This window comes from Oryx dammah, unplaced genomic scaffold, assembly GCF_014754425.2.
Source record: "Oryx dammah isolate SB20612 unplaced genomic scaffold, SCBI_Odam_1.1 HiC_scaffold_16, whole genome shotgun sequence".
Taxonomy (NCBI): Eukaryota; Metazoa; Chordata; class Mammalia; order Artiodactyla; family Bovidae; genus Oryx; species Oryx dammah.
The window spans coordinates 10,942,710-10,957,748 of record NW_024070200.1 but is presented as its reverse complement, the minus strand read 5'-3'; the positions used below and the strand labels follow the sequence as shown (position 1 = coordinate 10,957,748).

Below are 15,039 nucleotides of genomic sequence, written 5' to 3'. Positions count from 1 at the left end.
GAAATCGGATCAGTTTCCGGGAAGACTGATTCCACCATGTCGCTTCTTTCTTGCTCCTGTTTCTCTGGCTGAATTCAGCCTCTTTTCTCCGCTAATTCTCCTACTACACTATCCGTTTCTAATCTCTCTCTATATCTGTAATTAAATATGTATTTTTCCAAAGACGCCGACGCCGTCCCCACCTTCGAATTCCCTGGATCCACCGGGGCTGGACCCCGGTACTCAGATATGCAGATGACACCACCCTTATGGCAGAAAGTGAAGAGGAGCTAAAAAGCCTCTTGATGAAAGTGAAAGAGGAGAGTGAAAAAGTTGGCTTAAAGCTCAACATTCAGAAAAGGAAGATCATGGCATCCGGTCCCATCACTCCATGGGAAATAGATGGGGAAACAGTGGAAACAGTGGCAGACTTTATTTTGGGGGGCTCCAAAATCACTGCAGATGGTGATTGCAGCCATGAAATTAAAAGACGCTTACTCCTCGGAAGGAAAGTTATGACCACCCTAGATAGCATATTCAAAAGCAGAGACATTACATTGCCGACTAAGGTCTGTCTAGTCAAGGCCATGGTTTTTCCTGTGGTCACGTATGGATGTGAGAGTTTGACTGTGAAGAAGGCTGAGTGCCAAAGAATTGATGCTTTTAAACTGTGGTGTTGGAGAAGACTCTTGAGAGTCCCTTGGACTGCAAGGAGATCCAACCAGTCCATTCTGAAGGAGATCAGCCCTGGGATTTCTTTGGAAGGACTGATGCTAAAGCTGAAACTCCAGTATTACTCTTTGGCCACCTCATGAGAAGAGTTGACTCATTGGAAAAGACTCTGATGCTGGGAGGGATTGGGGGCAGGAGGAGAAGGGGACGACCAAGGATGAGCTGGCTGGATGGCATCACTGACTCGATGGATGCGACTCTGAGTGAACTCCGGGAGTTGGTGATGGACAGGGAGGCCTGGCGTGCTGCGATTCATGGGGTTGCAAAGAGTCGGACATGACTGAGTGACTGAACTGAACTGAACTGAACTGAAACCTACAAATGGTGGAGGGCAGGGAAAATATAGTCCACAAGAATTGCAGGTGAGTTTTATAAAAAGGAGGACTAGGGATTCCTCACATACCCAAGAAGGGGAATCTGGGAGGGAAAGCCATGCTCCTGCAGAAGCCCCGCCCCTCATCCTCCCATTAGCATGCAAAGGTGAGGTCTACATGGCGCCAAGCCTGGGATGAGGGTGACTCACTTCCTTCTTGGACTTTTGGGGTCAGAGGTCATCCAGGGAGGGACTATTTAGCCTGCTGGAGTTCTCAACAGCCTCACTCTGTGCAGGGCTTCACACACTACTCTTTGATTCCCAACAATACTAGGCAGGGTAAGCAGGGGCCTGGGAGGTGGGGAGGGGAGGGAGCAAAGAGGCTCCACTCTCAGCCTCCCTCTCCACCTCCATTGGGACCGCTGTCTCTGTGACCAGAGCTGAGTGTGGGGAGGGGGCTAGAGCCCACCTTTACCATGGGGCGTTGGGAACCTCTGGTCTTGTCTTGACCCAGGTTACCTTGAAGCCCTGAAACTTAGACCAGGGGGCAGTGAGCAGGGGATAGAGATGGGGTGTTAGAGGTGGCCAGGATTCTGGAGATCAGGGAGCCAAGCAAAGTCATTATTAACTTCAAAACTGTGGTCTGAGCAGATTAAGGGGGAGGGCTGGAAGTGGTCCATAGGCTGCAATGGGACAGGGGGCTGGGCTGGAACGGCAGACAGATGCCCCCTTGAAAGTCGCTCGGTCATGTCCGATTCTTTGTGACCCAAAGGACTATACAGTCCAATGAATTCTCCAGGCCAGCATACTGGAGTGGCTAGCCTTTCTCTTCTCCAGGGGATCTTCCTAACCCAGGAATTGAACCCAGGTCTCCTGCATTGCAGGCAGATTCTTTACCTTCTGAGCTATCGGGGAAGCCCGAAATCAGGCAGAGCAATTTTTATTTCACACTGTTTCCCAGAAAGACAGTGGTGTCCTTGGCTCCAGAACCAGTGTTCCCACACTGCCTCCAGGATGTCAGATAGAGCCATAGAGAGTGGGGAAGGCGATGCCTTGGGCCCCCTCCTGCTAAAATTGCTGCCAGAAGGTGAGTGCCCTTGGGGAAGCTCCCGAGGGTGGGTTGCCCAGAGCTTGGGATTCCTGGGTGGGCAGTGGGGGTCTAGGTTCTGGCCTGGGGCTGCCACCAGGTGCTCTGGTCCCATCAAGGCTCTTCCCCCTGGGCCTCAGCCTCCTGCTCTGTGCAGTCAGGATCCATTGGTGCTGGGCCTTCCTCTCTCTGTTTTCTCCCTGGTTCACCTCCAAGCACCCTTGACGCCTCTCAGCTCAGCTTCCTCTGAGGTCCTCTCCCTACATCAAAGATCCTGGGGGCTTCAGGAAAGGGTGGAGGGGGCTGTGTGGGGTCTCTGTTCCCCAAGCTGCCTGCGCGCTGTGTGCTCCCCCATTATTTCTTTCTTTCAGAGGAAGAAGAACCTTCCCAGTCAAGCAACCAGGCCTCCCATGGCTCTTCTGGGAAGCCACCAAAGAGACCACATCAGGGACCAGATGACTTTGGCTCTAACCCCAGAGATCCACTCAATTTCTACCATTATGCAGGTAACGTATCTCTGAGGACCAATCCACAGATCCTCACCCCATACTCACTGCTCAGCTCAACATGCTAAGTTGTCAGTGTAGGGACAGTCTTCCTGATGGAATCTCTCTGACACACTGTCTGAAAAAAGCCACAGTGTACAGGAGATGAATTAAATGATGTTCTAGAATCAGAAGGACCACACTTCAGGGCTTAGCTCTGCCTCTGACTTGCTGAGAGACCCAGAGCCAGTCATTTGCCCTCTCTGGGCTTTTATAGGTTTGTTTTTAAGCATAGGGGTAGGATGAGGTCACTCTTAGGGGTCTCTGAGAACCAGGTCACCTCCAATTAGGTGGGGCAGAGGTGCTGCTCAGGTTAGATGCCTTTCAGTCACCTGGCACAGGCTTGGGCACGGCTCTTTGCCAGTTAAAGGTCACTGCCCATGATTTCCTGTTGCCCCACAGCACCCAAGGTTGGTAAGTTTCATTTCTCTATTTGTGCTCCTTCCTTGATGCCCGAGGGCCAGGTCACCAATGTCCTCCCAGAACACGCCCTCCAAGGGCAGTGTCACCTCTAATGTTGGGCCAGCCTAGGGCCACGGCAGCAAAAGTCACAGAGTTTTTTTTTAAAGTCATTTCAGAATACACATTGCATGAAATTTACCAAAACAACTGGGCTTCCCTGGTGGCTCATATGTTTAAGAATCTGTCTGCAATGCGGGAGACCTCAGTTTGATCCATGGGTTGGAAAGATCCCCTGAAGAAGGGAGTGGCTGCCTGCTCCAGTATTCCTGCCTGGAGAATTCCATGGGCAGAGGAGCCTGGTGGGCAACAATTCATGCAGTCAGAAAGAGTGGACTGGACTGAGTGACTAACAAACACAACCGTTTTGTGTTCACAACTGAATTGTTGATTTTTGTTGTTCGGTCACTAAGTCGTGTCTGACTCTGCAATCCCATGGACTGCAGCACGCCAGGCTTCGCTGTCCTTCAGTATCTCCCAGAGTTTGTTCAAACTCACGCTCATTGAGTCGGTAATGCCAGCCAAGCATCTCATCCTCTGTCACCCCCTTCTCCTGCCCTCAATCTTTCACAGCATCAGGGTCGTTTCCAGTGAATCGGCTCTTGAACAGTGGCAACCATATTCGTGTTGCTGTGCCTCCCATTTGCAGAACTCTTTTCATCTCCTCATACTGAACCTCAACTAGACATTAACTATTGATTTCCTCCTGCCACTTCCTGGCAACCACAGCTCCTTCTGTCTGTTTGCTCAACTAATCTAATCTAATTTCCATGTGAGTGGAATCATACAGCATCTGTTATTTTCTGACAGGTCTATTTTAGTTAGCATAAGGTTCCCCAGGTTCCTCATATGTCAGAAGTTCCTATTTAAAGTTGAATGATATCCTCTCGGGCATCTATACCACATGGTAATGATCCATGCATCCACTCACCGACGCTTCCTCTTGGCAACTGTGATTACTGCTGCTATGAACGTGGAGTGCAAATATCTCTTCAAGACCCTGTTTTCAATTTCTTTGGATCTATATCCAGAAATGGGATTGCTGGATTATATGGTTTCCTATCTTAAATTTTTTTCAGAAACTGTCACTGTTTTCCACGTTTGTTGCACCATTTTATATTCCTACCAACAATGCACAAATGTTCCAGTTTCTCCACATCCTAACCAACACTTGTTATTTTCCGTTTTTGTTTTTTTAATATAGTGGTTTTCCTGGTGGGTGTGGAGTGATATCTCGTTGCAGTTTTGATTTGAATTTCCTAATAGTTACTGATATTAAGTATATTTTTCTATTCTTGTTGGCCATTTGTATATCTTTAGGGAAATGTCTATTCTGATTCTTTGCCCATATTTTTTTTCTTTTTTTTTTTTTTTTTTGTCTGTGCTGCACCTTCATTGCTGCATGTGGGCTTTCTCCAGTTGCGCTGCACACTTGCCCATTTTTAAATCAAATTATTTTAAATCAAGTTTTCTGTTGTTGGAGGAATTCTTTATACTATATCCTGAATATGAACCTCTAAACAGATATATGTTTTGCCAATATTTTCTACCATTCTGTAGGCTGCCTTTTCACTCTGTTGATTGTGCCCTATCTTAGTGAATTAGGGCTGCTATAACAAAATGTGGTAAATCTGATGGCTTAAAAAGAACAGAAACTTATTTTTCACAGTTCTGGAGGCTAGGAAATCATGATCTAGGCACCAGTGGACTCTGTGTGTGATGAGAGCTCACATCCTAGAACAACCATCTTTTCGCATTAACCTCCCATGTTGGGAGGAAAAGAGGAACTCTCTTGGATCTCTTTTATAAGGAAACTGACCTCAATCAGGAGGGCTCTGCCTGCAAGTCTTAATCAGCTCCTATAGGGCCACCTCCTAACATCATCATTGGGCATTAGCTTTCAATACATCATTTTTGGGGGACACAAACATTCAGATCATAGCATGACTTAGGATGCCCAAAGGTGCACTTTGGATTAGTACTTCTTTCTTTGAACTCCTCCTTTGGTGCCTCCTTGATCCCAAGCCTGTGCCTGGCACAGGAGAAAGCAACAGTGAATGAGGCTTGGCCCTTGACCCGAAAGAACTCAAAATCCAGCAGAGATTTCAGAGAACCATATTGCTTTGTGGGAAATTTTGTGGCAGCAGGAGCACAACTAATTCACACTTGGGAGTCTATAGGTGAAGGTGGCCGAGGAAGACTGGGAACGTATGCTCAGGGCAGGTTCTGGAAGATGTGTTGGATGGCAGAGTCCTTAAAAATGTGCCTGGATTTGGCCGGCAAAAGATTGAACATCAGGAGGCAGGGAGGTGGCTTCTATTCATTCCCTAGGGTAGAAGCTGAAGCCTGATCATGCAGGGACCCCCTCATGCTCATGGAACAGGTGGACTTTAACTTATGGGCCACAGGGGGCAAGGAGGGGATTTAACACCTTCATTCTTCTTCCCTGTACCCAGCAGCCAACATCCTCTGCATTGTCCCCATCCCTGATCTTGGAGAACAGTGGTGACTAGGATGGCAGTGGTAGAGCCAGAAACAGATTGGAGAGATGCAGCCACAAGTCAGAGATTGTCACCAACAGCTAGACAACGATGCTAGAGAGATAAGGAAGGATCCTCCCCTAGAGCCTTCAGAGAAAGCCTGGCTCTGTTTACCCTTTGATCTTGGATCTCTGACTGGGAGAAAACATGAGAGTATTAGCACAGTTCATGGTAATTCCTTACTGCAACCTCAGGAAACTAACACGGGCATGCGCTTTTATAAGTTGAAGATTTGTAACAACTTAAGAGTTGGCAGGTGGAGGTTCACATTTTCAGCAATGAAGTATTTTTAAATTAAGGTATGCACATTGTCTTTTTAGACACAAGGCTATCGCACCCTTAGCAGACAAGGGTATAGTCTAGTAATACACAAGGCAAACCATTCAATATCACAGTTATCCAAGTCTATGCCCCAACCAGTAACGCTGAAGAAACTGAAGTTGAATGGTTTTATGAAGACCTACAAGACCTTTTAGAACTAACACCCAAAAAAGATGTCCTTTTCATTATAGGGGACTGGAATGCAAAAGTAGGAAGTCAGGAAACACCTGGAGTAACAGGCAAATTTGGCCTTGGAATGCGGAATGAAGCAGGGCAAAGACTAATAGAGTTTTGCCAAGAAAATGCACTGGTCATAGCAAACACCCTCTTCCAACAACACAAGAGAAGACTCTACACATGGACATCACCAGATGGTCAACACTGAGATCAGACTGATTATATTCTTTGCAGCCAAAGATGGAGAAGCTCTATGCAGTCAACAAAAACAAGACCGGGGGCTGACTGTGGCTCAGATCATGAACTCCTATTGCCAAATTCAGACTTAAATTGAAGAAAGTAGGGAAAACCACAAGACCATTCAGGTATGACCTCAATCAAATCCCTTATGATTATACAGTGGAAGTGAGAAATAGATTTAAGCGCCTAGATCTGATAGAGTGCCTGATGAACTATGGAATGAGGTTCGTGACATTGTACAGGAGACAGGGATCAAGACCATCCCCATGGAAAAGAAATGCAAAAAAAGCAAAATGGCTGTCTGGGAAGGCCTTACAAATAGCTGTGAAAAGAAGAGAGGCGAAAAGCAAAGGAGAAAAGGAAAGATATAAGCATCTGAATGCAGAGTTCCAAAGAATAGCAAGAAGAGATAAGAAAGCTTTCTTCAGCAATCAATGCAAAGAAATAGAGGAAAACAACAGAATGGGAAAGACTAGAGATCTCTTCAAGAAAATTAGAGATACCAAGGGAAAATTTCATGCAAAGATGGGCTTGATAAAAGACAGAAATGGTCTGGACCTAACAGAAGTAGAAGATATTAAGAAGAGGTGGCAAGAATACATGGAAGAACTGTACAAAAAAGGGCTTCACGACCCAGATAATCATGATGATGTGATCACTAATCTAGAGCTAGACATCTTGGACTCTGAAGTCAAGTGGGCCTTAGAAAGCATCACTACAAACAAAGCTAGTGGAGGTGATGGAATTCCAGTTGAGCCGTTTCAAATCCTGAAAGATGGTGCTGTCAAAGTGGTGCACTCAATATGCCAGCAAATTTGGAAAACTCAGCAGTGGCCACAGGACTGGAAAAGGTCAGTTTTCATTCCAATCCCAAAGAAAGGCAATGCCAAAGAATGCTCAAACTGCTGCACAATTGCACTCATCTCACATGCTAGTCAAGTAATGCTCAAAATTCTCCAAGCCAGGCTTTAGCAGTACGTGAACTGTGAACTCCCTGATGTTCAAGCTTGTTTTAGAAAAGGCAGAGGAACCAGAGATCAAATTGCCAACATCTGCTGGATCATGGAAAAAGCAAGAGAGTTCCAGAAAAACATCTATTTCTGCTTTATTGACTATGCGAAAGCCTTTGACTGTGTGGATCACAATAAACTGTGGAAAATTCTGAAAGAGATGGGAATACCAGACCACCTAACCTGCCTCTTGAGAAATCTGTATGCAGGCCAGGAAGCAACAGTTAGAACTGGACATGGAACAACAGACTGGTTCCAAATAGGAAAAGGAGTACGTCAAGGCTGTATATTGTCACCCTGCTTATTTAACTTCTATGCAGAGTACATCATGAGAAACGCTGGACTGGAAGAAACACAAGCTGGAATCAAGATTGCCGGGAGAAATATCAATAACCTCAGATATGCAGATGACACCACCCTTATGGCAGAAAGTGAAGAGGAGCTAAAAAGCCTCTTGATGAAAGTGAAAGAGGAGAGTGAAAAAGTTGGCTTAAAGCTCAACATTCAGAAAACAAAGATCATAGCATCTGGTCCCATCACTTCATGGGAAATAGATGGGGAAACAGTAGAAACAGTGTCAGACTTTATTTTGGGGGGCTCAAAAATCACTGCAGATGGTGACTTCAGCCATGAAATTAAAAGACGCTTACTCCTTGGAAGAAAAGTTATGACCAATCTAGATAGTATATTCAAAAACAGAGACATTACTTTGCTGATTAAGGTCCGTCTAGTCAAGGCTATGGTTTTTCCTGTGGTCATGTATGGATGTGAGAGTTGGACTGTGAAGAAGGCTGAGCACCGAAGAATTGATGCTTTTGAACTGTGGTGTTGGAGAAGACTCTTGAGAGTCCCTTGGACTGCAAGGAGATCCAACCAGTCCATTCTGAAGGAGATCAACCCTGGGATTTCTTTGGAAGGAATGATGCTGAATCTGAAGCTCCAGTACTTTGGCCACCTGATGCGAAGAGTTGACTCATTGGAAAAGACTCTGATGCTGGGAGGGATTGGGGGCAGGAGGAGAAGGGGATGACCAAGGATGAGCTGGCTCGATGGCATCACGGACTCGATGGACGTGAGTCTGAGTGAATTCCGGGAGATGGTGATGGACAGGGAGGCCTGGCGTGCTGCGATTCATGGGGTCGCAAAGAGTCTGACACGACTTAGCGACTGAACTAATAACTTGTATATAGACATAACTTTTATATGCACTGAAAACCAAAAAGTTCACATGATATTTCCTTTACTTTGGTGATCTGTAACCCGATCGATGGTACCGCTGAGGTGTGCCTGGACAGAGATTGAAAATTTCATTGTGTTTGATTAAATGTTGAAGGCTGTGTTAGAGTCAGAATCTGTAAAAGGAGGAGGTGAGAGTCTCCACGTGAGCGCTGGTCATTGATCATAGAGAGAGGGATTTTTCGCTGGTGACCGGGTCTAGGGCAGCACTGTCTAGTAGCCCTTTCTGTGATGGTAAGCGTGTTCCCTGCGTGATACAGTATGGTAGATGACCACTAGCCAGATGCAACTATTGAGCACTTGAGCAGTGGTCCATGCAATTCAGGAACTGAGTTTTAAGTTTTATTTCATCTGAATTAACTAAGATTTAACTTGCACACATGGGTAGTTATTTCCATAGTGGTGAGCATGGGCTAGGGCACTAGTCCCCAGCCTTTTTGGCGCCAGGACCCGTTTCAGGGAAGAAACAGGCAGGGAGGGGGAGGATGGTTTGGGGATGATTCAAGCACATTGTATTTATCATGCACTTTATTCATATTATTATTGGGTTGTGATATATAATGAAATCATTATACAACTCACCATAATGCAGAATCAATGGGAGCCCTGAGCATGTTTTCCTGCAACTAAATGGTTCCATCTGAGGATGCCAGGAGACAAAGACACCCGAAGTGTTTTTCTTATGTCCAGTCTTCTCTGTCATCTTTTGGTTACTGTTACTGCAGAAAACCCTGCTTCACAAAGATAGGCTGTCGGAAACAGAAGCAGGCTTTTCAGTGCTTTTGTGGCAATCTCAAGCTATTCTGCATTGATTTTAATCTAGAACATATGGAGATTTGAAGTTATCTCAAACATACTTTTAAGGGCACTGTTATTTGTGATCTCAAGCAATTGATTCTCTTCTAGCAGGCACAAAGTCATTTCACCTGGCTTATTTACAAATGGGTCAGGGATCCATTCCTTCCCAGTTCAGGGGTCTTTTGTGGTTGAGAAGTAATGCTCAAATGCTGTTGAATGCTGAAATAAGTGGACATGCACCAGTTGGGTGGAGAAGGCGATGGCACCCCATTCCAGTACTCTTGCCCAGAAAATCCCATGGATGGAGGAGCCTGGTGGGCTGCAGTCCATGGGGTCGTGAAGAGTCAGACACGACTGAGTGACTTCCCTTTCACTTTTCACTTTCATGCATTGGAGAAGGAAATGGCAACCCACTCCAGTGTTCTTGCCTGGAGAATCCCAGGGATGGGGGAGCCTGGTGGGCTGCCGTCTATGGGGTTGCACAGAGTCGGACATGACTGAAGTGACTTAGCAGCAGCAGCACCAATTGGGAGAAAGACGACTCTGACCGAGTCTCTTTCCAAATCTCTGCTAATATTTGAAACACGTCAAAATTCCCAGTGTTCATTCATCACCTGCATAATTCCAGTTTGGCTCTAAATATGGCCACTTTACCTGGTGATTTGAACAGTTGTCATTCTCCCCTGAAGTGTCGGTCTGAGTTCATTGAGCAAGTTGAGTATGTCACACAAGTAAGGATGTTTTTCGACACCTTCTGTGTCACTAAAATATGCTGCCAGTGGTGACTGCTTTTCTAAAAGAAATCCCTGAAGCAGCTCTCACAACTCAAAACTGCTGGTCAGTGATCTACCTTTAGAGAGCTGTCTCATTTCTGTGTGTGAGAGAAGACGTTTGTGTTCTGCATCCATTTCCTCACAGAGCTGTATGAACAGACATGAGTTAAGGGCATGTACTTTAATGTGGTTGATAATTTTCATCACTTTCTGCAAAATGTTAAGTTCAGGTGACATTTTCCAGCTGGCAAAACTTCTCTGTGGATGACACAATGTGTAGACTCACATTCAGAGGTGACCACTTTGACAGAATTCCATCCAGTCATGGCAGGCACTCCGTCCGTGCATATAGCAATGCAAAATGACCAGCTTTCCTGATATGTAGTCATTCAGAGACTTGAATAGTTTTGCAGCTGTGGTGTTGGCAAGAAAAGGGCATGTTACACATCCTCATGCACATTCTCCTGAAAAATATATCTCACAGAAACAAGTAAAGTTGCCTTGTGGTCAACATTGGTAGATTCACCAACCTGGATTGCATACCACGGTGACTCATTAATCCTTTCTAACAGTTGGCCTCAATATGTGTGCTGTTTCACACGCCAGCTTTTGAACTTCAGCCTCTCCTAAAGGGGAACACATGCCAGCTTTTGAACTTCAGCATCTCCTAAAAGTTCATGACAAATGACCTTAGCAGAAGGCAGGATCAATTCTTCACCAATAGTAAACAATTTCTTAGATTTAGTGATGAGGTTAACCACTAATAATGATGCTCTCGGTGCAGTTACATTTGATAAAGTGAAGGCCTTCAATAATTGCTTCTGTTCTTCATGCTTACATTTTTTTTTTTAAATTTTGAAAAACCCCAAAGGCTTGTCTTTTAATGCAGGGTGCTTGGTCTCCATGTGGCAAAGCAGTTTTAAAGGTTTCAAAACTTCGTTGGGTAGCTGGTCGCTGCAGATTATACAAAGCAGTGTTGGAGAATGTGATCACCTGCTGCAATGAACTTGTACTTTAAGTAGCACTCTTGGTATTTTCTTTTAAATGTAGCTTTCTCTTCATTGGACATCTTAGAGTCTTCTACATTCTCATCATGGGGTCTTTCTCCATGTTCAAAGAAACCCTTCAGCAACATTTGCTTAAAAAACATTTTTTTTTTAACTTATTTTGTCAAGGGTTAGCTTGTGGGCTTACCAAAACTGTGACTAAAACAAGTGCACAGTGCAGGAAAGAGGCAAGAATAGAAGTGGTAAATAAAACAGTGAGTGGGACATGGGACTAAAATAAGTGTCGGATTCTGACTTAAAGCCTGCCACCAGATGCAGCTTAATGGGCCCTTGCCACTCACCGGTAGGGTTTTGATATGAGTCTGCAAGGTATTCATTTATTATGGCCCCTATGCAGTCAAACCTTTCTGTTTGTGATCATCTGTATTTGCAGCCACTCCTGAGTCCTACCATCACCACCTCAGCTGCAACTCAGAGCATCAGGCATTAGACTCTCATAAGGAGTAGGCAACATCAATCCATCACAAGCACAGTTCACGGTAGGGTTCGAGCTCTTATGAGAATCTAATGCTGCTGCTGATCTGACAGGAGGTGGAGCTCAAGTGTTCATACGAGCAAGGGGGAGCAGCTGTAAAGCTTTGGTGGCTCACCTGCCAGTCAATTCCTGCTGTGCGACTGGGTTCCTAACAGGCCAGGGACCAGTATCAGGGTTGGAAATCCCTGGCCTAGGATATGACCTTGGGTGTGTGTGGCATAGGATCCAAGATCCTTGGAAGTGAGGAGGTGAGAACTGTAAGATCCGTTTGTTGAAAACATTGTCTGTGCAGAAATGGAAACTCTCAAGACAGGTCAGGTGTCCTGATGGAGAGAGATGTTGATGAGCCAGAAGCTACAACCTTCCAGAAATGACTGGGGGATGGAGACTGCTTTTGCAACTTCTCTCCCTTGCCTGGGACCAAGACTCTTTTTCAGGGGGAGCTCTCTGAGCTCACTCTCACAGATCCTGAAATCTCTGGAACTGTCCCAGCTGTCCAAAATCCCTAGTCCCTGCCAGACCCAAGAGCTCTGAGCAACTCAATGTGGTTCAGGCATGCTCTGTCCAGTGAGGCCGGGGGCTCCAGCCACAAGGCAGGACACGCAGAGGAAGCATGGTGTCTTCTAATGGGGGAACAAGGGATGCTTCCTGCAGAAAGTCACAAGTAGGCTGAGCCCTGGAGGATGGGGGGCTTCCACTCCAGCTGTAGCCTGAGATGGGCATAGGGTGTCTGGAAGATGAACAGACAGAACAGTCAAATATATTCCATTACAAAAAAGGAGCATGCTTTTCTTAATTTTTTTTTTTAAATGATACCAAAATGTGTTAAGTTCAAAGAGCAGCATGAAACCTTTTCAAGGCAGGTTCCTCTCCCCTCTGGAGCATCACAGAGCTCTGGACTCTTGTCCATCCTCCTCTGATTTCTGGAAAATCAGACTTCTCTGTAAAAGCAGAGAGAGCCACACGGGGCTGCTGTCTCCTGTGATCCCAACTCCAGGGAACCTTTCTCATTGGGACAGCAGCAGAGACCGAGGAGAAGTCCAGTGCTGGGCACTCACAGGGGTTCTTTCTGTCTCCAGGCATGACTGCAGCTGCTGTGATTGGAGGAGGTAAGTCTCTTTGGGAAGAAGCTCAAGGCTCCATCTGCCCCTGTCCCTGGGCTCCTGGGAGCACCCTTCCTTGACCAAGTCCAAGATTGCCTTTAGCCCCAAGACCTGGGTGGGTAGGGGTGGGGTGGACAGGGAACAGAGGTTGAATTCTTGAGGTAACAAGAACCTAGCTAAGAAGGAACTGAAGGAAACCCATTCATAACACCCACTTCCAATCTCAGCTTCTCCCAAGTGCAGACTGGGATCCAGGCAAGTTGGAAGATCTGTCTGAACTCATGATTCCTCCCCAGAAAGCAGTGCCAGGGGCCCTTCCAAATGACTGTAAGGAATGTGTGAGCTGAGTTGTGTGGATTACTCAGAATTGCTCTGCCTACAACCCTCTAGTCATCCAGAAAGCCTAGCAGTTTCCTGCTGGGCCTCTGGCCAGGATCCTCCCACACGGTGGCCAAAATTAAAGAAAGTGAAACATTTCTGTCATAACCAGCCACAGTCTCAAGTGCTCAGTGTCCACATGTGTCCACCGTGTGGACGGTGCAGACACAGAAGGTTCCTGGCTGCAGAAGGTTCTATGCCTGCACTGTCTGGAGATGTAGGGACCCTGGGGGGATGCTCACCGGTGGCCTCAGGGCAGAGGACAGAAGCTTCCACCCAACACCTTTTCAGAAGAGCAGTTCTGTCCTTATACTGTGGGCCTGTGGTTGCATGAAAGACACCAGTTTCCCACCAAAAGGGGACATTTGAAGACCCCTGCTTGTTTCAACTTTATTTCATAAAAGGCGAACTAAAGCCCAGGGAGGACTGCTGAAGCTTCCAGGGTCACAGGCAAGCAGAGTCAGGAACAGGCCTGGGTTCCAGGTTCTTGGAGGAGGACGGGATGTTGGGGTGGGCATCCACCCAGTTGTGTCCACACCTACAGCCTTCCCTTGCCTCTGGCCCTATGGTCTGAGGAGAGTGAAGAGGACCCCTCACCTCACCCCCCCAGGAAGGTGTCAGGGAGGTCTGGCAAGCCTGTCCCTCGCAGCTAGCCCTGAAGTGTCTCTGCCCTTACAGTCGTGGCCGTGAGGGCTGTGCCTGAGTTGCTGGACACCGTGGGCTTCACCAGAACAGGAATCTCCCACTCCTCCTTAGCGGCCAAGATGATGTCATCAACTGCCAGAGCCAATGGGGGCGGAGTTCCCTCTGGCAGCCTAGTCTCCAACCTCCAGTCCAAGGGTAAGTGTCTCCCCAGGAGGAGGCAGGGGAGGGGTCACAAATCAGCACAAGATTGATCCTGATGCTAAAGAAGCAGACAGGCTTCTTCCAGCTTTGTGGTCCTCAGTGTCCCACTGGTCTTTTGTGTCCCCATCACTGTTCCCTCTTCTGGTTGGGTGTGGGGTGGCAGGACGAGGGGTGTGTCACTCAGGAGGCCTGCATTCCTCATCAACCCTAAAAAACCTGGTTAGGTGCCCACGCTTCCCCGAGCCCAGCCTGGTGCCGTGAAGGGGAGGGGCAGCCCGTCATTTCTCAGAGGGTCTGTCCTGTTGCTAATGGACTGACCATCAGAGTTCATGTCTCCTCTTTGGGCAGCCATGTGCAGCCACCCCTCCCTGAGAAGATATCCTGGGGTCTCAGAAGTAGAGGAGGAAACAGGGGTGGGATGTTGGTGTCTAGGGCCTCCAGTCAGTCCTGGGGTCTCTGACACCCACAGTCTTGCCGGGGGCTGCTAGGCCTGCCTGTCCTCTTGTGCTCTAACCTTCTCCTCTCCCCCAGGGGCAACTGGACTTTCCACACCAACCAACATCCTCCTGGGATCTGCTGGGGCACTTTTGGGGGCCTTGCTGTGGGATTCCTACAGCTCTTCCAGGAGGACCCAGTACTAAAGCAAAAAGAGGCTCCCATTCTGGAAATGACCCTCCATGGCATCAGGATGTCAGTCTCCCGAATGACAAGTGTCCTGCCTCTCAAATTCTTCAAAGAATCATAAGAAATAAAGTCGAGATGTGGTGACCTTCGATAAGTGTCCGTGCTGCATTCCTGTTCACCAGGCAGGGTGCGGGGCACCTACAGAGCCCTGTGGGTGTTGGGTGTAGGGCAGGAACTCTGTAAGAATGAACACCAAGCCAGAACAGGAAGCCATGTCTTTTTCCAGTCCTGCCACTCCGTTTTGACCCTGCGAAGATTGTGTCTCTTCTTTGAGCC

At 47.1% G+C, this 15,039-nt stretch overlaps 1 protein-coding gene across 1 annotated transcript; it reads left to right on the top strand.

Moving 5' to 3' along the window:
• The first annotated feature begins 1,263 nt into the window (after positions 1 to 1,263).
• LOC120874967 (interferon alpha-inducible protein 27, mitochondrial-like) lies at positions 1,264 to 14,850 on the top strand. Its single transcript, XM_040256585.1, has 6 exons — positions 1,264 to 1,363; positions 1,990 to 2,111; positions 2,483 to 2,617; positions 12,832 to 12,861; positions 13,912 to 14,073; positions 14,611 to 14,850. Exons 2-6 carry the CDS (start codon positions 2,039 to 2,041, stop codon positions 14,718 to 14,720), a joined length of 510 nt encoding a protein of 169 aa, XP_040112519.1. The 5' UTR covers positions 1,264 to 1,363; positions 1,990 to 2,038; the 3' UTR covers positions 14,721 to 14,850.
• Positions 14,851 to 15,039: the final 189 nt, after the last annotated feature.

Excerpts from the sequence above, each read along its gene's own strand:
- LOC120874967 (XM_040256585.1), top strand. The coding sequence starts at position 2,039 with ATGTCAGATAGAGCCATAGAGAGTGGGGAAGGCGATGCCTTGGGCCCC. Across the intron at positions 12,862-13,911 it reads AGCTGCTGTGATTGGAGGAG|TCGTGGCCGTGAGGGCTGTG; the intron begins GTAAGTCTCTTT and ends CTGCCCTTACAG. Across the intron at positions 14,074-14,610 it reads CTCCAACCTCCAGTCCAAGG|GGGCAACTGGACTTTCCACA; the intron begins GTAAGTGTCTCC and ends CCTCTCCCCCAG.